This window comes from Suricata suricatta, chromosome 14 (assembly GCF_006229205.1).
Source record: "Suricata suricatta isolate VVHF042 chromosome 14, meerkat_22Aug2017_6uvM2_HiC, whole genome shotgun sequence".
Taxonomy (NCBI): Eukaryota; Metazoa; Chordata; class Mammalia; order Carnivora; family Herpestidae; genus Suricata; species Suricata suricatta.
The window spans coordinates 60614748-60635076 of record NC_043713.1 but is presented as its reverse complement, the minus strand read 5'-3'; the positions used below and the strand labels follow the sequence as shown (position 1 = coordinate 60635076).

At 53.8% G+C, this 20329-nt stretch overlaps 1 protein-coding gene across 3 annotated transcripts in view; it reads left to right on the top strand.

Annotated features, from left to right (window-relative positions):
* The window catches only part of PPIL2 (peptidylprolyl isomerase like 2), a 29333-nt gene that overhangs the window by 7566 nt on the left and 1438 nt on the right, over window positions 1–20329 (top strand). The window contains exons 6-21 of one of the 3 annotated variants that reach the window (XM_029922866.1): window positions 2928–2979; window positions 7059–7150; window positions 8009–8098; window positions 8951–9026; window positions 9750–9910; window positions 10729–10804; window positions 11392–11498; window positions 11941–12030; window positions 12379–12412; window positions 12962–13079; window positions 18025–18081; window positions 18683–18755; window positions 18872–18934; window positions 19029–19168; window positions 19417–19519; window positions 20100–20319. In XM_029922866.1, the coding sequence (XP_029778726.1) occupies window positions 2928–2979; window positions 7059–7150; window positions 8009–8098; window positions 8951–9026; window positions 9750–9910; window positions 10729–10804; window positions 11392–11498; window positions 11941–12030; window positions 12379–12412; window positions 12962–13079; window positions 18025–18081; window positions 18683–18755; window positions 18872–18934; window positions 19029–19168; window positions 19417–19513 (1326 nt within the window). In that variant the 3' untranslated portion in view covers window positions 19514–19519; window positions 20100–20319. Of the gene's footprint in view, window positions 1–2927; window positions 2980–7058; window positions 7151–8008; window positions 8099–8950; window positions 9027–9749; window positions 9911–10728; window positions 10805–11391; window positions 11499–11940; window positions 12031–12378; window positions 12413–12961; window positions 13080–18024; window positions 18082–18682; window positions 18756–18871; window positions 18935–19028; window positions 19169–19416; window positions 20320–20329 lie in introns of those variants that run through there. The other 2 variants (XM_029922867.1, XM_029922865.1) reach the window with 2 other exon arrangements.

Here is a 20329-nt window from a genome sequence, read left to right as displayed (position 1 = left end):
ATACTGCAGCCCAGGCCCATTCCTTCATTTTTTCAGTTGCATCCATTTATTCAGCATGGCAGTCGCCTGTGCTGTGTGTGGGGCCAGTGATCCCTGAGCTGTGGAGCAGCACCGTTGAAGCTGAGACCTGGAGATGTGGGGATGGGGAGATGGCAGATAGAGGCTGCATCGAGGGGCCTTGAAGGCTGTGGGAGGCACATGAGTTTATTTTGGTGGGTGGTGCTGGAAGCTGGCCAGGGTTTCAAGCAGAAGCGTGTTGTGATCCTGCCTGTGTTCTAAAGGCTCACTTTGGCTGCCGTTTGGGAAACTGGACTGTGGAGTCAAGGGTAGAAGGTGGGAAAGCAGCCAGGGAGGGGGCTGTGCACTTGTCTGTGTAAGAGGTGGACCAGGGTGGGGCTGGGGAGGTGGCACAGAGAGGTCAGACCCATGATAGCTATTAAGGGTGGGCCTGTGTGCTTGCTGGGCCGTCACATCAGGGTCTGTGTCTCCCCCGGGGCCAGGGAGAACTCAGTAGGAATCTTTAAGTACAGCCACATCTTGGAAGGACTGGGTCAGTTAGCATGTCCTGTGCCACGGACAACAGGTCGAACCGAGTGATCCAGCGTGTGCTTGGGCTCCAGGCCAGTGTGGCTCCAGCAGGAAGTTGGATCCCTCAGAAGCAGAGCCCTGGGCAGGGCAGCAGTAGGGAACTGGATGCACAGAGTGGGGGAGGGCCATTGGAGTGGAGGGGGAATGAGAGGGCCAGCAGGGAGGCTGGGGACTTCTGTGGAACTTTAGAGAACAAGTCGACTCCAGGGTGTCAGGAAGGTGTTTGAGGTGGAGAGGTCATCCTGGTGAAATATGGGCTGTTGGAGGAGGAGTGTGAGGACGAGGTGGGCAGGGTGGGTTCTGGTGCCATGAGGCAGAGCACTGGCCCGGGGGGCTGGGGTTGGAGCCCCATCTGCTGGGATAAGGTCCCGAGCTGACTGGGAAGGTAGCAAGCTGGGTGAGGCCCAATCAGTCCTGTGACAGAGACCCTGGAGGCCATGCAGAGAGGAGGCGGTCTTTGGGGGTCCAGGAGGACCCGGCTGCAGTGAGGCTTGAGGGGGAGGTTGTGAGACCGCAAGCGGTGTGAACGGTATCCTGGTTGGCAGCCTAGGACAAGTGAAATGTCACTGGTTCTTTACTTAGCTGAGTTCTTATTACCTGTTTCCTGGAGGCCCCTTCTGTGCTGTCTAGGCTCCTCTGGCCCTTGTGACAGAGTGTAGGGGGCTTTGGGCCCCTTGGATCAGGTGGGTGACTCCCTCCCCTTGGAAGAAACAGGGCCAGACCAGTGGTGTAGGTTCTGGGCCTGGCCCCCCGAGCCTATAGACTTTTCTCTCGGGTGGTTGAGGTGCTGCTCGCGGCCTGTCCTCCTTAAGCAGAGTGCTCTCTTTCAGGTGTCTGCTGTGTCCTTCCTCACTTGTTATTGTTGAAAGTGTGACGAGCAGTTTTCCTGTGAGGCCGTCTGCTGGGAGCCACTGTGGGTTTTGAGGGGCTTCCTATGGGGTCCATGCTGCCTGCCCGTGCCCCATATGATTGACTTGTGTTTGGAGTACACTGTCTTCCCTGACATGAAGGCCTCATCTGCCTCAGTGGAACAGCTGGTGTCGGGGCTCCTCTGCTGCCGTGAGGGTCTGCACTTTATACTGTCAGTGGTGGCTTTTAAGTCCCACTCTGCCCCTGACGCCCCTCATGTTTTCTTGTCCATACTTGTCCCATGTCCTTTGTCTCCTTCCCAGTGGATATGGTCATTTGGTTGTCTCTGGAGCACTCTTTGTTGCTTTGGGCATTTTGCTTCACAGGTGCTCTTCAGGGCCCCCAAATCATGTAGATGTCCTGGGCTTGGCCTCCTGCCAGGAGTTGTGTACAGACTCTCTCTGGATCGGGTCATGTGCCTGGGCCTGAAGGAGGAGGGCTGTCCGATGGGAGCAGCCTCAGAGCAAGGAGCCTGTTGTCTGTCCTAGAGTCTAATGTTCACGTGCACTGGTGAGGAGGGCCACTGAGTGACGAAGGAGGGAAAGAAACTAGCTGTGGAGGAACAATTGTGGGCTGGCCAGCAAGCAGTGGCCTCGCCAGGCTTCGCATGTGGCCTGGCCACTCAGGAGGGCTAGGAGGTGGGGCTTGGCCCAGGGATGCCCACTTGGTGTTTTCTCTGTGCATTGGGTGGTCAGGGCCGGGCCCACACCAGAGTGACCAGGGACTGCCGGGTTGTGGGCCCTCAGTCAGGTGCTCCTGGGTGCACAGCTTTGCCTCCTCTTCTGGGGTCTCCATGGCCCCCTTCACTTCCTCAAACCCAGCCCTCCCCCACTGGGGCAGCTTTTTTCCTCTGGCTGTCTGGACTGTTTTATTGTAGTCTCCCACAGAAGAGGTGAACTGCAAACACGGTTCAGGAACTTTGGAAAATAGAGGATACCACCACAATCACTCAGCATTTGGATATATTAATTGCTTTCCCCCCATTTTTTAATATTCTGTCTTAAATAGTCTTAATACTCATACAGCAGAATTGTAGATGGCCATCTATGTACCCACCACCCAGAAGAAGAAATACACACATTTTTTAACTTCAGAAGTAATCAGTGCTCACAATAAAAATGTCTGAACATTTGAGAAGTATAAAGCAAACCTCACCCTCACCCTCTACCTGCAGCTGGGGATCCGCCCCTGCGAGTGGTTCAGTTTGCCCACTTAGAGTCTGGGTTGTGCAGCCCATCTTGTCCAGGTCAGTGCTGTGTCCTGGGGCCCAGCGTCAGCACCTGCGGGGCTTTGCCTCTCACCTGCAGCTCCGAAGGCTTGCATGGTCAGAGATCTCCAGTCTCTCTGCTTCACCTAGCCTCACAGCCTCGATGTCTCTTCACATTAGCCACTTATTCATTATTAGTAATTCCTAATTACTTTTCTTCCAGAAATTGGATGGGAGGTCACTGATCAAGCTCAACTTTGCAAAGAACAATGAAGGTGAGTGATCTCTTTGACAGCAATTCAAAAATTCCTACCTCTCATCACGTTCTCTGCAGAATCCATCATTCCTTTCTGATCAAGCCAGACATGGTTTTTTTTTTTTAATGTTGTTTATTTTTCAGAGAGTGAGAGCACATGTATGAGCAAGGGAGGGACAGAGAGAGGGGGAGAGAGAGAGAGAGAGAGAGAGAGAGAGAGAGAATCCCAAGCAGACTTCATCATGTCAGCACAGAACCGGACATGGGGCTTGATCTCATGGACCATGAGATCATGACTTGAGCCAAAATCCAGAGTCAGATGCTTAAGCCACTGAGCCACCCAGGCGCCCCATGCCAAACACTTAATTTTTCAAAACTGTAGGGGCATCTGGCTGGCTCAGTCAGTGGAACACGTGACTCCTGATCTGGGGTTGTGAATTTGAGCCCCATGTTGGTGGTAGGGATTACTTAAAATTATATAAAATGGTTAACGTAGCAAAGATTGTATGTACTTTACCCCAGTTGAAAAAAAAAGATGTCGTATAATTTTTCCTTAAAAGTCCAAGTAGTTTAAAGCTGGGGGTGGGGTGGGTATTTCTTCCCACAAGGGCAGTGGGGCTGTGAGGGTTGCTGGTGGCCTTTGTGTGTACATTTGGGTCCTGTGGGCATGGACTGTGTCTGGGTGAGGCTCTGGTCTGCTCATCAATGGGGGCAGAAGCTGTTCAAACTGAGGCCCAGGGCAGTTGGTATGGGCGATGTGCTGGCTTTGCCAGGCAGCTCTTAGGCTGGGCTTCTCCTCACCACTGGTCATGAAGCCCACCCCAGCCCTGGGGTCCTCTTGCTTTATATCTCTCCACGCACTCAGCCATTTTTTTTTAATATTTATTTTTGAGAGAAAGCACAAGGAAGGGCAGAAAGGCGAACAGAGGATCTGAAGCAGTCTCTGTGCTGACAGCAGTGAGCCTGATACTGGGCTTGAACTCACACATTGCGAGATCATGACATGAACCAAAGTTGGACACTCAGTGATGGAGCCACCCAGGTGCCCCACCCTCCACCATTCTTATTCGTCAGATACTAGAGCTGAGGTGACCCCCACGGGGGGGTCTTGCTCTTGGCTGTTTGTGGGCCTGGCACAGTTCTCTTGGCCCATGCAGATGCCATGGTGGAGATTGTCTCTGCTCACCGGGAATGTGCATTCTGGGGAGACGCTGAAACACGGGAAGCTGGGGCCTGGCAGTCCTATCTCACCCCAGAGCCTGGCCCACAGTAGGTGCTGGTTCACTGTCGATGAGTGAGTGGGCGTCGACAAGGCAGAAGCACAGTGCTTGGTGGGCAGCCCCTGGAGGTCAGGGACTGGTGGCCGAGTGCTGTAGATCTTCCTCTCTGAGATCGGCTGAGTCAGAGAGGCCCACAGTGTGTGTCTCATTCAGCAAATATTTACTGAGCACCTACCACATGGAGTGAGCAGAACAGGCTGGAGCCCTTCTGGAATAACAGCTGCTGGTATTGTTAGGGAGGAAACTGGAAAACAGATCACCTTTGTGTGTCAGATGCTGCTTCTGCCACCAACTGAAGTTAAAGATGAGGGAAGAGAGAGTCATAGGAAGACCCAGTGACAGGGTTTGAGTGGGAGTCTGATGAGAGAGGAGGCATGTGGGGATGTGGGGGAAAGCATTCCAGGCCAGGGGCACAGCCAGGGCACAGGCCCTGGAGTCCAGCATTGCTGGAACAGTGCAAGGGGTGGGAGCAGGGGCTACGGTCAGAGGGGTCAGGGTTGGGGATGGTGCTGAGCAGTCACGCAGGGTCCAGGCAGCCATAGGACTCTCAGATACCAGCCAGAGAGGAAAGACATGTCTGACCTTTCACCTGTTTTGTTTTTTAACAATTGTGACCAGTAAGCACCCTTTTTTGCTTATTTTTTTTTAAGTTCATATATTTTGAGAGAACCAGAGTGTGGATGACCAAGCGAGGGAGGGACAGAGAGAAATTGAGAGAGAATCCCAAGTGGGCTCCACGCTGACACAGGGCTCAAACCCATGAACTGTGAGATCATGACCCAAACTGAAATCAGAAGTTGGACGTTCAAATGACTGAGCCATCCAGATGCCCATTTTGCTTTGTTTTTAATTGAAAACCTCAGACGCATGAAAGTAGAGTTAGTACAGTGATCTCCTGCCCCACACCATCACCCAGCTTCGTTCCCATCCACTCAGGGCTGTCTGACTTAAAAAAAAAATTTTTTTTAATGTTTTATTTATTTTTGATACAGAGAGAGACAGAGCATGAGAGGGGGAGGGGCAGAGAGAGAGGGAGACACAGAATTGGAAGCAGGCTCCAGGTTCTGAGCTGTCAGCACAGAGCCTGACGCAGGGCCTGAACCCATGAACATGAGCTCATGACCTGAGCCAAAGTTGGATGCTCAACTGACTGAGCCACCCAGGTGCCCCCCCCCTCAAGATTTTTTTATAGGCTACACAAATCCGTGTCTTTGATATTTCTCTAAGTCTCTTAATCTGCAAATATTCTCCTGCCTTTTTTCTCAGTTGAGACTTACTTGAATAGGCTTCCTGGCTGCCTGGTGCCAAGTTGGCAGGACAGAGGCAGGGAGGGCAGTGGGAGTTTGTTGCAGTAACTAGGTGAGGGGCACAAGAGGTGAGGGAATGTGGCAAGGTCTGAGATGGAGGATGGGGCCAGGATGGTGGTGGTTAGCAGCGGCTGGGGATTGGCTAGGAAGGCCAATTGGTGGTTGGGTTTTGCAGGAAGACGAGGAGTTTCCCAGTGAAGTGGGAGGAGGGGGCTTGAGTATCTCACTGTCCCTCTGGGCCTCCACTCTGGGCATGCTGACACAGGGTTCTGCCTCCTCCTTTTCTCTGACCTTGGGCCTTTCTCTGGTCTCTGTGTGTCCTTCCTCCTTCCTTCCCTCCTTTCCTTCCTCCCTGCCTCTCTGCCTCCCTTCTTTCTTTCTCCCATTTATTCATTCATTATTCATTCATTCATTCATTATTTACTTATAATTTACATCCAAGGTAGTTAGCATGTAGTGCAATAATGATATCAGGAGTAGAGTCCAGTGACTCACCCCCTACGTATAACACCCAGTGCTTATCCCAACAAGTGTTCTCCTTAATACCTCTTACCCTTTTAGCCCATTCCCCACCCACAAGCCCTCCAGCAACCCTCAGTTTGTTTTCTGTATTTAAGAGTCTCTTCTGTTAGGGGCGCCTGGGTGGCTCAGTTGGTTGAGTGTCTGACTTTGGCTCAGGTCATGATCTCATGGTTTGTGAGTTTGAGCCCCACGTTGGGCTCTGTGCTGACAGCTCCAAGCCTGGAGCCTGCTTCAGATTCTATGTCTCCCTCTGTTTCTGCCCCTCCCCTACTCACATTCTCTCTTTCACTCTCTCAAAAATAAATAAACATTAAAAAACAAAAAAAGAGTCTCTTATGTTTTGTTCCTCTTCCTATTTTTATATTATTTTTGCTTCCCCTCCCTTATATTCATCTGTTTTGTCTTAAATTCCACATATGAGTGAAGCCATATGATACTTGTCTTTGACTGATTTCTCTTAGCATAATACATTCTAGTTTCATCCACATTGTTGCAAACAGCAAGATTTAATTCTTTTTGATTTCCAAGTAATACTTCATCGTGTGTGTGTGTGTGTGTGTGTGTGTGTGTGTGTGTGTGCGTGCGCGCTCGTGCATACATCTACCACATCTCCTTTATCCATTCATCCATCAGTGGACATTTGGGCTTTTTCCATACTTTGGCTGTTGTTGATAATGCTGCTATAAATGTTGGGGTGCATGAGCCCCTTTGAAATGGCACACCTGTATCCCTTGGATAAATACCTCGTAGTGCAGTTGCTGGGTCATAGGGCGGTTCTATTTTTAATTTTTTGAGGAACCTCCACAGTTTTCCAGAGTGGCTGCACCAGTTTGCATTCCCACCACCAGTGCAAAAGGGTTCCTTTTTCTCCACATCCTCGCAAACAGCTGTTGTTGCCTCAGTTGTTAATTTTAACCATTCTTACTGGTGTGAGGTGGTATCTCATTGTGGTTTTGATTTGTTTCCCTGATGATGAGCCTTCTTTCTAGGAAAGTACCACTGCCCCGTGCTGTTCACTGTGTTCACCAATAGCACTCACATCGTAGCTGTCAGGACCACGGGCAATGTCTACACCTATGAGGTGGGTTCTTGGGAACTGTGTCGCATGCAGGCTTTTCAGGTGTATGTTCCAGGGAAACCCTGGGCGGGTATTGAGGTTGCAGTGGGCGTGGTGGGCACAGCCTGTCCCCATGGAGTCTACATTCTGAGAGCCGCCAGCACAGTCAGGAAGAGGTGTGCCCTTCCTGCGGCCTCCAGACCTGAAACCTGGCCAGTTCTTCTGTACCTCAGAAGTCCTTCCTGCCATCTTTGTCTTCACTTATTGGGCCCTGTGGGAAACCTGTGCTCTGAGGGCAGGCCTGGGGCCCAGGGGAGCACAGAGACCCCCTCCACCGCATCCTTGTGGAGTCCCCAGGAAGAGTGGATGCAGGCTGGTGGGGAGGTCTGAGGGTGAGGAGGCCCCAATTTCCACACCCATCCTCCTGCTCCGGGTGTGCCAGCGCAGGGTACAGCAGCAGAGTGTGGCCCCCATGTTGCAGGGAAGCCCTCCCTGAGCTGTTTTCAGACCTGTCACCGGCTATTGGCAGGGTCCTGGTGGCCAGTGCTGCCTTAAGGGCTCCAGGGGTCACTTTTGCCCAAAGAGCGCACAGATTTGGTGGAAAGGGTTTGATAGAGATGCATGGCTGGCCTTGTTGCACCTGCTTATTGACATAAGATGTGTGTCATGAGAGTGTCCTTTAGTGAGCCTTCCGCACATGGCTGAGTTTGAGTCTCTTAGGCTCAGCGAGCTCTGCCCTCAGTGGTGGGTCACTGCTGTGAGCCCTTGGTGGGTCCTGTCTTTTTCCTCACCTCTGGGCTGGTGCAGTCATCTGTGGGTTCCAGGCTCCCGGTGCCAACACTGGGGCCAGCACCATAACAGTGGGCTCCCTCTTGGCTGTAGGCAGTGGAGCAGCTAAATATCAAGGCTAAGAACTTCCGAGACCTGCTGACAGATGAGCCCTTCTCTCGCCAGGACATCATCACTCTCCAGGTAGGTGTCCCCTTCCCACTGCTGTTCCCAGGAGGGACCGTGACATCCTCTGTCAGCCCCACCTTTCCACCCAGGCTTTGCGACCTGCCTGGTTGCGGTTTCCCAGCTGCCCTCAGCTCCTGGCAGCACCCCTGCTTTCTGGCGGCCTGGGCCTTCGCACAGCTGCTTCACATCTCTTCTCCCAGCGCCCGCCTTTGCTGCCTCAAGGCTGCTCCTCTCTGCCCCCCAAAGAAGCCACCTCCGTGTCCGAGTGGGAGAGGATGGGCTAGTGTGTGCTCTACCCCCGCACTGAGTATAGGGCGTGCCTCTGAGTGTCAGAGAGCCCTGAGTGGGTTCCTGAAAGACCTGAACTTAGAAACTCAGGGGGTGGCCTCTGTGGGCCCTCCCATCCAGGGCTTGTCGTGTCCCCAATAGAGGTGCATGCACATTCCCTCCCATAGGGTGGGTTTGCCATCACCGGGGCCCAAGGTGCTGCAGGGTCTGTGGCAGCTGGCTGAAGGGAGCGTGGCGTGTGGGAGGCTGAGGTGGATGCCCATTCTGCCGTCATCCCCTTGATGAAACTCAGTTTGTCCCATGACTGCCTAGTGCGAGGCATGCTGCCATCTGTGTGCAGGGAGAAGGGGACTCAGTTTGGAGAGCAGCGAGCCATTTGGGCCACTGTCCCCCCTCCCCCTTGTGGCTGTGCTCAGGCAGAGCCCTCTCCTGACCCCTCACACAGCCCTCCATTTCCTGCTCAACACCCCACATCTCTGTGCCGCCACTGGCCTCTCCTTCTGGGCCACAGCACCCAGGCCACCTGCCCACCCCCTTGTTGCCTGGCTGACTGTGCTGCGTGTGTTCCTTTTGCTGCAGGACCCCACCAATTTGGACAAATTCAATGTCTCCAACTTCTTTCACGTGAAGAACAACATAAAAATAACAGATCCTGGTAGGTGCAGCCAAAGCTGGTCTGGGTGCCTGGGGCTTGGGTGCCAGTGTTTTCTGCTCTCACCTGTCCAGGGGCTGGAGCATCGAGGGGTCTTGCTCAGGCCCAGACCGGCTACACTTAGCTTCTGTGCTGAGGTTGGCGGGAGCTTGCTGGCCTACACCCGCCCCCAGGGCATCTGTGGTGGGTGTCCCAGCTAGGGCCAGTATGCTTGGTGCCCACAGCCTCGTGCCGTGGAGACCCAGCCACCCCCTCTTCCCCACTCAAGACCCTGTTCCAGGGTCCTTTTAGGCCTCTTGTTCTCCCAGGTCCTCCCCTCACTTCTTAGAAATTTGCTCTGTTCCCATTGTGGGGACAGGTGGTCAGTGAGGGGTGTGACTGGGCTCTGCTCAGCTGGTTGGTTGCTGCCCCCAGTGTCTTTTGGTGCGGGCCTGTGTATGAGCCGCAGCCCTGGGGCCAGGTTGCGGCTAGGGACAGACCAGAGCTGACTGCAAGGAAACTTGCCACTCTTGTGAGCCGTTTCCTCGCTCTCTCTTCCTCCGCACACCCTTTTCTTCATTGTAGCTACCAGGAGAGCGTCACTGTGACAGAGGTTCAGGTTGCCCAGCCTGTGCCCTAGCCTGGGCTTCCACCGTCACAGTGGGCTCTGGCCTCCTGTCCCTGTTGTGCACATCTGGGGACATTGCTGGGGGCTTAGCTGATTAGGACCACTGTGCTGTTTTATAGATGAAGAAAAGGCCAAACAGGACCCATCTTATTATTTGAAAAATACAAACGCTGAGACCCGAGAGACGCTGCAGGAGCTCTACAAAGAATTCAAAGGGGACGAGGTTCTGGCTGCCACCATGAAAGTCCCAGAGAAGAAGAAAGTGGACAAACTGAATGCTGTGAGTAAGGCAGCAGGCCACACAGCTGCTGGCTCAACCAGCCTGCCAGGCCCAGCCCCTCAGAGGTCCTGGTGGAGGCCCTGGGATACACTTGGAGGGAGGTTGGGACCTCCCTGGGACCCCTCAGAGCCCATGTGCCCCTTGGAGGCCCATAGGAGGGCTCCATTGAGGATGGGCCTCAGGAGGCTGAGAGGGGGGGCAGGTGGGGTGCTGGGAGCCACACACAAGGCCTGTTGAGGTAGGGCTGTGGGGGATGAGGAGGATAGAGGGGGCTTTGAGGCTCCATCCTTAAAGAATTATCCAGCAAAATTTGCAAAAAGTAAGAAAAGAAAGGTGGTGGTTTATAATTCCATCTCTTTAAAACAACGGCGCTTAGCCGATCTCTGATGGGGAGAACGCCTTTTTCCCCCAATGTCTTGGACAAAAATAGAACCTATTGGGGCCTATTTCTTCCTGATTAAAAGGCATTGTGTTTACTGTAAAAAGCAAAAGAACTAGAATCCCTGGTACTGTGAACACCAGGAGTGACCACTTTCTACTTATTTCCAGGGTTTCAGTTTATGTGAGAGCCTTGGCCAGTTGGGCCTCTGCCTCCTGCACAGGTGGGGACCTGTGCTGGGGACACCCTGGCTCGGCCCCCTCAGTCTATGGGCTCTTAAGAGGCTGCTGCAGTCCGCCCAGCCCCCAGGAGGTCCCTGCTGGGCTCTGTGGGCGCCCGCCAGGGACAGTTTCTTGGAGGAAGGGCACCGAGCAGGCCCTGAACAGTGGGGCCCCAGCCTCCCAGGGCACTACTAACACCCATGTGGTTTCGTCTCCAGGCGCACTATTCCACTGGGAAGGTCAGCGCTTCCTTCACCTCCACTGCCATGGTTCCAGAGACCACGCACGAAGCAGGTAGCTGCCTTTGCACCTTCATCTCCAGCAATGCTGCTTAATAGCAGCCAAGGGCAGGGCACCCCTGGAGCATCACTCATTGTGCCTGGCCTTCAGTGAGTGCTCAGGCAACTCAGGCGTGGTCAGGCAGCGACGGGCCCTTTTCTGCTTGGGGCAGAAAATTCGAAAGTGTGTTTGTGTGGGGTGGCAGAGGCTGCCTTGTGGGCTAGGCCGGGAGTAGGAGGTCCTCCCTCCACCTTCTGGGGCTGCCTGCCTTGGGCTGCAGCCCACGTCCCCCACCTTGGCACTATCCCCACACCCCTTCCTCTTACGTTCTCAGCCTGCCAGGTCCCCACCATCCCCTTTGTCCCTCCCAGGCTACTGTGTCCAGGCTTTCTGGTACCCCCTTAACCTCCGAGCCCCTCCTCATCCCTCTGCCCATACACTTACCCTGTCCTGCCACTGTGGCTCCCCTGAGCCTATGCTCCGCCCGGGCAGACGCTTAGGCTCCCCCCAGAGCTGGGGCTGTGTCCTGGGCCCTAGAGCCCAGTGTGGGGTGGCCCTGCCCCAGTTGGAGGGCAGCTCAGAGCTCAGGCCTTGGTTTGCAGCTGCCATCGATGAGGATGTGCTGCGCTACCAGTTTGTGAAGAAGAAGGGCTATGTGCGGCTTCACACCAACAAGGGCGACCTCAACCTGGAGCTGCACTGCGACATGGTGGGTGGCTGCTATCCCCTCCCCCTTTGCCAGGGTCTTAAATACGTAGCTGCCCTTGGCATATGCTTGAGGCAGAAAATTCTACTTGGTCCCTAGAAAGTATGGTGCCCCCACCTCCCTTTCTGTTAGGGACCCTGTTAGCGGTACACTGCATTTCCTTGGGCTGTGCGCTGAGCAGCTATGTGCACACCCCTCACATGAAAGGGGTCAGGCTCCACACACACACCCCTGCCCCCGACTTGTTCAAGTGTCACTCCACGGCCCCTGCTCAGGGTCATGGCAGAAGCAGGTGTCTTCGTCATTCAGCTTCACGGGTCCTTCTTTACCACGTCCGGGCTGGGCAGCCAGTCATCGCCCCGGCACGGTAAGGACGCTGGGTGGTGGTTGTGATCCTTGCGTCAGAAGCTTCTTGCCTCACAGAAGGATCTGGGCTGTTTTGTAGACACCAAAAACCTGTGAAAACTTCATCAAGCTCTGCAAGAAGCAGTATTATGACGGCACCATCTTCCACAGATCCATCAGGAACTTTGTGGTGAGTGACAAGAGTCAGCAGTGGCCGCAAACTTGCTCCCCTACAGAGACCATATGACTCCTGGCCAGGGCGAAGCTTGCAGGTGACTCCTGGGAGTCATTCCTGTGAGCCCCTTCTCTTCAGGGCAGGGAGCCTGTAGGTTGACCCTGAAGAGCCCCCAGCCTGGCCACACGTGGCTTGTGCAGAGAAGTGGCGTGGGAGGGCCCTGTCCTCAGCAAGAACGCCCTTGAGCCCACTGGGCAGGTGGGGAGTTCGTTCAGCCAGTGGCGGTGCGCAGTGGCTGGAGGGCCAGGCAGGGCCCCAGGCTCCAGGGTACAGCTTACTGACTGGCTTTGTTTCTCCTCGCAGATCCAAGGGGGAGACCCCACTGGCACAGGGACAGGTAGGTACTGGTATGGGGGCTACCCTTGCAGCTTTGGCTCCTTCATAGGGCACGAGTGGGTAGGTGGCTACGGACTGTGCTCAGGGCTCCAGATGGGAATCTGATAGAGCAGCCACCAGCCTGCTGTGTGACCTCAGGCACATCCCTCCGTTTTCTCATTTTGAGATGGTTGTAAGGCCTGGATGGGTGATGAACAGCAACATGTTGCCTTCTTGCTGCCTATCGAGCCCCTTCTGCCTGTTGGCTCCTGGGGCCCAGGCCGCTCCCTCACCCCATGTGGTGTGAGCAGTAATGGCCTGTGGTTTTCACCCTTTACTCCTTGTACTCAGGGTCTGGGCCCATGCAGGGGCTCTGAGGGGCCTGAGGGCTGGTAGGGGTGCATGGGGAGACAGTGCTGAGGGTCTCTCAGGGCCAGGGCTGCCCTCTGAGGTCCTCGGCAGTACCCCGTGGGACTCAGCACACACTTCCAGAGCTGGGCTGCCTCCTGCTGGCTGCACTTAGCCGGGACCCAGTCGTTCTTGCTGCCAGCCATGCTGCTTCCTCTTCCAGGTGGGGAGTCGTACTGGGGAAAGGCCTTCAAAGATGAATTCCGGCCCAACCTCTCGCACACGGGCCGGGGTATCCTCAGCATGGCCAACTCAGGGCCCAACACTAACAAGTCTCAATTGTGAGTCAGCGGGGAGCTGTGGGTGGGTTCTCCATCTCAGCCTCACCCTAAAGAGCATATATAACCTGAATCCCACCAGAAAGTGGGCAGCATTGTGGGGGGAGCACCGAGTGTGTGTGTGCCTCTGGTACGTGCCCATGGGAGAAGAGACGTGGGTGGTTACACAGAGACCCAGAAAGGCTGCAGGAGGCAGATGCAGGTGTGGGTGTGGCTGGCCCAGGCTGTGGGGAGAGGGCACGGTGTGGGGTAGGGTGGTGGCTAGAACTTGTAGTGTATTTCTAGAAACGGGGAGACCCAGTGAAAGTGTGAGAATTCCACTTGCAACACTGAGGTGTGAGATGCTTGGGACACTCAGCCTGGTCCTAGCAGATCAGCTGAGGGGGTGAGAATGGGCTGGAAGTAAAGACCTGACTGCCCTGTGTCAGATGGAAAGGCGAGGGCTGAAGGCCCGCCAGGAGTGAGTGTGGGGAGAGGAACAGCCTGGGAGGGGCAGGGGTAGGGGGGCGGCTGCCTGCAGGGCAGCGGCAAGACAGTTTTCTGGAGGAGCCTTGCACAGTGGGGCAGGCAGGACGGGGGAGATCAGTCTGTGCAGTGTGGGTGCTGGTGATGGTGGCATTGAGTGGGGAGGGGGTGGCGACTTTCCTGGATGTTTGATGGGGGTCCCCAGCTGGGTGGAATGGGGGTGCCCAGGCAGCCAGGATTCCTCTTGGCCTCAGTCGTTCCTTCTCTTGGGAGTTAGAGGAGTTCACCTGAGTTTCATTATTTCTGATTTTGAAAAGTCTTTAGTTTCTGCTTGTTCTTTGTCAGTTCTTTCCTCTTTGTTCACTTTTTATGAGGAAGTTTGTGTATATGTGTATGTAATCTGGAATTAGAGCCTGACTTCCACAGGATGTAACACATGCCTGGGAGGAGGCGGGGAAAGGAGCCAGGCCTTTCCCAGAACGCTTGCTATAGGAGCACCTTCTCTGTAGGAAGCACTCAGCAGGAGGACCCTGGCTTAGGATGTAAAGGATTTATGGGAAATCACCTGGAACAAGTCACCTAAGCTAGGGGACCATCAGGATACAAAAGGGGCCTCCCTCTTACTGAATACTGAAAACGGACCATGGACTGAAGGGGGAGGGGGAGGGAGGGGGTGATGGTCATGGTGGCGGGCACTTGTGGGGAGAAGCACTAGGTGTTATATGGAAACCAATTTGACAATAAACTATTAAAAATTTTTTTAAAAAAGGAAAATAAAGTGCAAAAAACAAACAAAAAAACAAAAGGGGCCTCCCTTGAGAAGGGACACCCTGGGACCCAGGCAGTCCCAGCAGCCCCCTACTCCACTGTGCCCGTGGTGGCCGGGGCCAACCAGCACACTTGACAAGAGCTCTGATGGGCACCCTCATATTAGAGGTGAGTCAACGGCAGGGGCACCTGGGTGGCTCAGTCAGTTGAGTGTCCAACTTCGGCTCAGGTCATATCTCACAGTTCATAAGTTCATGCCCCGCATTGGACTCTGTGCTGTCAGTGTAGAGCCTGCTTCAGATCCTCTGCTTTGCTTTTTCTCTGCCCCGCCCCGCTCTCTCTCTCAAAAATAAACATTAAAAAAATATTATCTGGTGTCTTGCCAAATGGGAAATACCTAGAAAAAACATCTGGAATATCAGTGACTAAAAAGCTCTTAAAAATACAGGGATTTGGGGCGCTTGGGTGGCTCAGTCGGTTAAGCATCCGGCTTCGGCTCAGGTTATGATCTCATGGTTCGTGGGTTCGAGCCCCATGTCGGGCTCTGTGCTGACATCTAGCTCAGAGCCTGGAGCCTGCTTCAGATTCAGTATCTCCCTCTCTCTCTGCCCCTCCCCTGCTCATTCTGTCTATGTTTCTCAAAAATAAAAAAATTAAAATAAAAAAAAAATTTTTTAAATACAGGGGTGCCTGTGTGGCTCACTTGGTTGAGCGTCTCACTTCTGATTTATGCTCAGGTCTTGATCTTCAGGATCATGGGACCAAGAGCCCCGAGTCGGGCTCTGTGCTGATAGTGTGGAGCCTGCTTGGGATTCTCTCTCCCTCTCTCTGCCCCTCCCCAACTTGTGTGAGTGTGCATGCCTGTGCTCTCTTTCTTTTTCAGAAATAATCACTTTTAAAAATGTTTATTTTTAAGAGAAAGAGCACAAGCAGGGGAGGGGCAGAGAGGGAAGGAGACAGAGTATCCAAAGCAGGCTCTGTGCTGACAGCAGACAGCCCGATGCGAGGCTCCAACTCACAAACCGTGAGATCATGACCTGAGCCAAAGTTGGATGCTTAACTGATGGAACCACCCAGGTGTCTCGATTTTAATAAAAAAAATTTTTTTTAAGTGTTTATTTATTTTTGAGAGACAGAGAGACATCTCGAACAGGGGAGGGTCAGAGAGAGAGGGAGATACAGAATCTGAAGCAGACTCCAGGCTCTGAGCTAGCTGTCAGCACAGAGCCCAATGCAGGGCTTGAACCCACAAACTGTGAGATCATGACCTAAGCCTGACGCTCAACGGACTGAACCACCCAGGCGCGCCTCGATTTTATTTTTTTTAAGTAAGCTCTACAGCCAGCGTGGGGCTTGAACTTAAAACCCTGAGATAAAGAGTGCGTGGTCTGCTGACTGAGCCAGCCATGCACCCCAGATTTTAAGATCATTTTATCTACAGCAGACTCTATGGGGGTTCTAAATGATATTTTGGAAGGATAGAAAGTATGACCTCTTCCATTTAAGAATGTGGCTTGACTTTCCCTGAGGCTGTTTTACATCTTTTAATGTGTCCCCTGCCATCCTGGATAAGGTTGTTCATTAAGGGTTTTATAATTTGTGATATTTTTGTGATGAGAATTTTTTTCCAATTCTTTTGCAGATATGGAGAAAGTCTATTTTATATCTAGGTACTTTATCAAATTCTCTTATAACTAAAGTAGTTTTTGTTAAGAGTGTCTTGGGTTTTCTAGCTAGTTTATTAGCACAAGGTGGTGTTGTGTCTTCTGTTATGGTGTGAACACCAGTCACCTCATGTTCAAGCCTGTAAGGAAAAGGACGTGGGCTTAACATGCTGTTTGGCTATCTGATCAAATTTGTTGTTGGGCCTACATTTTGGGATAAGCTGTGCAATTTCCAAGCGCGTTTCTTGTAGCGTCTGTTACTGTGGTCCTGTGGTTTTCCTTTCCTCTTGGAATCTGTGGCAGTGACCTCTGGGTTGACCAGCCTTGCTGTCACTCCTTTGTTCTGGAGTAAACCTGGGCTGGTCCTCGCTCTGCAAGGATGGTCCACTGACCACTGGTTTAGACCTCACGCCACTGTCTTCACTCTGGAGCAGGTCTGGCTTGTCGGAACTGGTTCGGCAGAACTGGTGTCTGAGAGGGCACAGCCCACACAGTGGGCTGCCCTCGCTTCCGGCCCCGGGTGGTTAAGCTTAGATTGGAGTCAGCTGCTGGTTCAGTTAGCTTGTCAAGGACAGCTTTTGCGGATCATTCACTCTAATTCCTTAGTCGGATTCCACTTTGTGGGCCAACTAAATAGTTTCTGTCTTGCCAGAATATAACTGGTCTGCCTCTAGATTTCCAAATTTGCTTTCGTGGGTCTCTTGTCTCCTTTCCCGTTGCCAAATCTACACTCCTTAAAGGTTCACGAGGGCTTCTCTGTTTTTACTTCATGTAAGTTCCCTCAGTTTCCATCTATTATGGCTGCTTCTTGTTTCCTTCTTTTTCACTCCTTTCTTAGGCTCATGTCTTACTCTCCACCCTGAAGACATTTAAGTCTGTATGTGTGGACAGCATGCATTTCCCTTTTCACTTTCTTCTTAGGTCATTTGAGACCCACTCGGTGGCCAGAGTTTAGGTCTGCACAGTTGAGGGTTTTGAGGTCTGTGGACACCTGCCCGCTGGCCTCATTGGGTCAGACCTGGTGGGCCCCAAGGGAGTGTTGTCCCTGGAGGAGTGTGCTTCCGCCACCTGTGCGTGCCATGGGTTGTTGGGGATGTGGGTAACATCACATGGTGTCCTGGCCCACACCACTTGCAGGGGGGGTGGCCTCGTGCCCTTGTCCACCACTACCTACCCCAGAATGCTTTTGCCTTCATCTCTGGTTAAACATCTTCCATCCTTTAACTTGGAGCTTTCCAGATCCTTGAAGTCTTAGGGGTGTCTTTCTAAGGGCACACACTGGAGTGGAGACTATTTTACCTCAGCCGGACCATCATAGGTGTGCACCTGACTTTCCAGGTAGTGTCGGGATTGCTTTCTGTTACCTTCATTTGCACTTGCTAGTCGCCCTTTTAAGGAATCGTTTTCATTTCTTTTCTCTTTCTCCCGATTTGGAAGTTAGACGTGTCACTTATGGCTGTTAAGTAGATTTATTCAGTCTACAGTTACTAGTTTGTATCTGTACCTCCCTTCCAGACAGATCCTCCAGTGCTGGCCCCCCAGTGCCACCATCCCACATTAGTATAGTTGGGCATTTAAGTTTCACACATTTTTACACAAAATAAGATGTGAACATTTCCTTGGTCAGCATTTATGGGTATTTATCCATGTTCCTTAGCGTCTTTGCTCCCTTTCCTGCTCGTGTCCTTTCTTGCAGTTCAGAGTCCCTGCTCCTTCAGTTGCTGTCATTACTGGTGTGGGCTCTGGTGTCGTCTTCCGTTGCTCCTCCAGCAGCCTCTCCCCGCAGGCTGGGGCAGTGCCCGACAGGACACAGGCAGAGCCTCTCCTGCTCCTTCCCAAGCAACTGTGCCCTGCACCTTCTCCTGGGGAGCCAGGGGTCCTGGTCTCCTGGACAGGCAGGGCATGAAGGCCAACACATGAGTGAGCCCCAGCTTCCCAGAGTAGTTCTTGAGGGACAGGGACACCTGGTTTGGGCCCAGAAGCCATGGCCCAAGCCAGGCTGAGTGGGGGAGCTTGCACGCTCGTCCTGATGACCTGTCTTCCTTGCCCAGCTTCATCACCTTCCGCTCCTGCGCATACCTTGACAAGAAGCACACTATCTTCGGGCGGTAAGGGAAGCCGCTGCTGAGGTCTGGGGTGCTGGTGCGGGTGGGCTCCTTCCCCAGTGGGACCCTCTTATTGCCTTTCCCCTTTGCCTGGCTCTATGCTCGTTTGCCCTCATGAGCATCGCTGCTGTGGTCATAGCCATGCAGACCTGCTGGCGGAGAGGAGAGCAAGCGCTCCCCGCCTCAGGCCAGCCTCCCTGCTCGAAGTCATCCCCTTCAGGCTTTCCTCTGGATGCTTCCAATTCTCAAGTCTGGTCCATGTCTGTTCTCTGTCCTCTTGTCCTGTGAAGACCTGGATGGTGTTTTCAGCTTTGTGGCTTCGTGGTCTGTCACACCCCTCAGCTCAGCTGTCTGTAGCTCCAAAGGCACTAGCATGGAAGCAATGGGTGTGGCTGTGTTTCAGTAAAACTTTGAATGAGCCAGGTGGCCCGCTGGCCCTGCTCTTACCTCTCCCCTCGGCCCCTCCTCCCCAGGCCATGCCCCTCACCTCCATGGAACCTTCTCAGGCCCATCCTCTGCCCCTCTTCCTGGCATGCCACAGGGACTTGGCTTTTGAGGGATTGTCTGCATAGGGCACAGAGTTACCCCTGTCCCTCTGCCACAGGGTTGTTGGGGGCTTTGACACATTGACAGCCATGGAGAATGTGGAGAGTGACCCCAAAACTGACCGCCCTAAGGTATGTACTCAGGGAGAGCAGAGGGACCACCACTTAGGCCTGGCATCAGGCAGGTGGACTAGGAGGGCCCTGCTGCCTTCTGCTGGCCACCCTCATTTGCCTCCCTCCCCTGCTAGGAGGAGATCCGCATCGACTCCACCACGGTGTTTGTGGACCCCTATGAGGAGGCTGATGCTCAGGTGAGGAGGCCTCACCCACTGGGTGGGCAGGGCTTCTGGGGAACCTGCCCACCCTGAGGGGCTCCAGGCCACCTGTTGCCGTGCTCCCTGACAGATTGCTGAGGAGCGGAAGAAGACGCAGCTCGAGGAGGCAGCCCCAGAAAGCACCGTAAAATCAAGCCAGCCCAAGCCGGGGAGCCAGGGCCCCCAGACATACCGCCAGGGGGTGGGGAAGTACATCAACCCAGCAGCCACGTGAGTGGAGTGAGGGCTGTTATCCCGTTTTGCACAGTGCCTCCAGTCTTACCAGCACCCGTGGGTCAAAGCCTGCCAGTGGTGAGGACAACAGGTGCTGTGGGGCCATTGTGCAGGCTGGAGATTGAGGACTTGGGGCCAGGGGTATGTGATGGTGTGACATCATGCTGAGGGGAGCCGTGGGAGGCTGTGGGCTCCCAGCTCTGGACACTGGTACACAGCAGCTAGAGTGGGTCTTCTCTTTTCAGGAAACGTGTAGCAGAGGAAGAGCCCTCAACCAGTGCAGCTGTCCCTGTGGCCAAGAAAAAGCCCAGCCGGGGTTTTGGGGACTTCAGCTCGTGGTAGCAGCAGGTCTGTCACTCGGGATCCCCATAGGGATTCAGGCCTGGGGACCTGTATCCACCCATGGAGTTTTCTGCCTGTCTGACTACAACTCACTAGAGCCCTTGCTTGTTGCCTGGGTCCCCTTTCCTGGTCCCTGGGCCTTCCCAGCCATCACTTGGTACAGTGGCCTTGGCCTGTTTCCAGGCCTGGGCCTAGCCAGAGCCCGTGTCCCGGGCCACCAGGCATGGGCTGTGGCCCTTAGATCAGCCTGCAGCACAGGCCTGGGACAGAGAGGAAGGCTGTCTCCTGACTCTGGCACCCCCCCGCCCCATTTTGGTCATCTTGTCTGGGACTCTGTATATCACCTGGGACCTGGTTAGAAACAGATTCTCAGACTTTGGGTCTTCTGACCTGGAGACTGGGGGCAGGGTTCGGCATCCAACCTTGGGGGGCTCCTGTTGCCGGTGGCTTGAGGATACTAGACTAGAGCCTTGACATCAATTTCTTCGTCTGCTTTATGCCTGGGCTCATGGAGGCAAGGACTGTGGGTGGTCACAGCCATGTCCCCTGTGGGCCACACCCAGGACTGGCCGCCTCTCTACTTCAGGACAGGAACAGGACCACACATGGGAGAAGCCGGCCAGTGCCTGCTGTTATGGATGTGCCAAAGGCCCTAGTGAGCTGGAGTACCCCGACCTCCTGCCTCTCTACTTGCTCACTTGACCCCCCAGCACTAGGGGTTGCCAGGCCAGCCTCACCAGCATTTCCAGACTTAAAAGAAATCCCTTAACTCTATTTTTCTATAAATGTCTTTTTAAAAAAACCTACTTGCTCGCC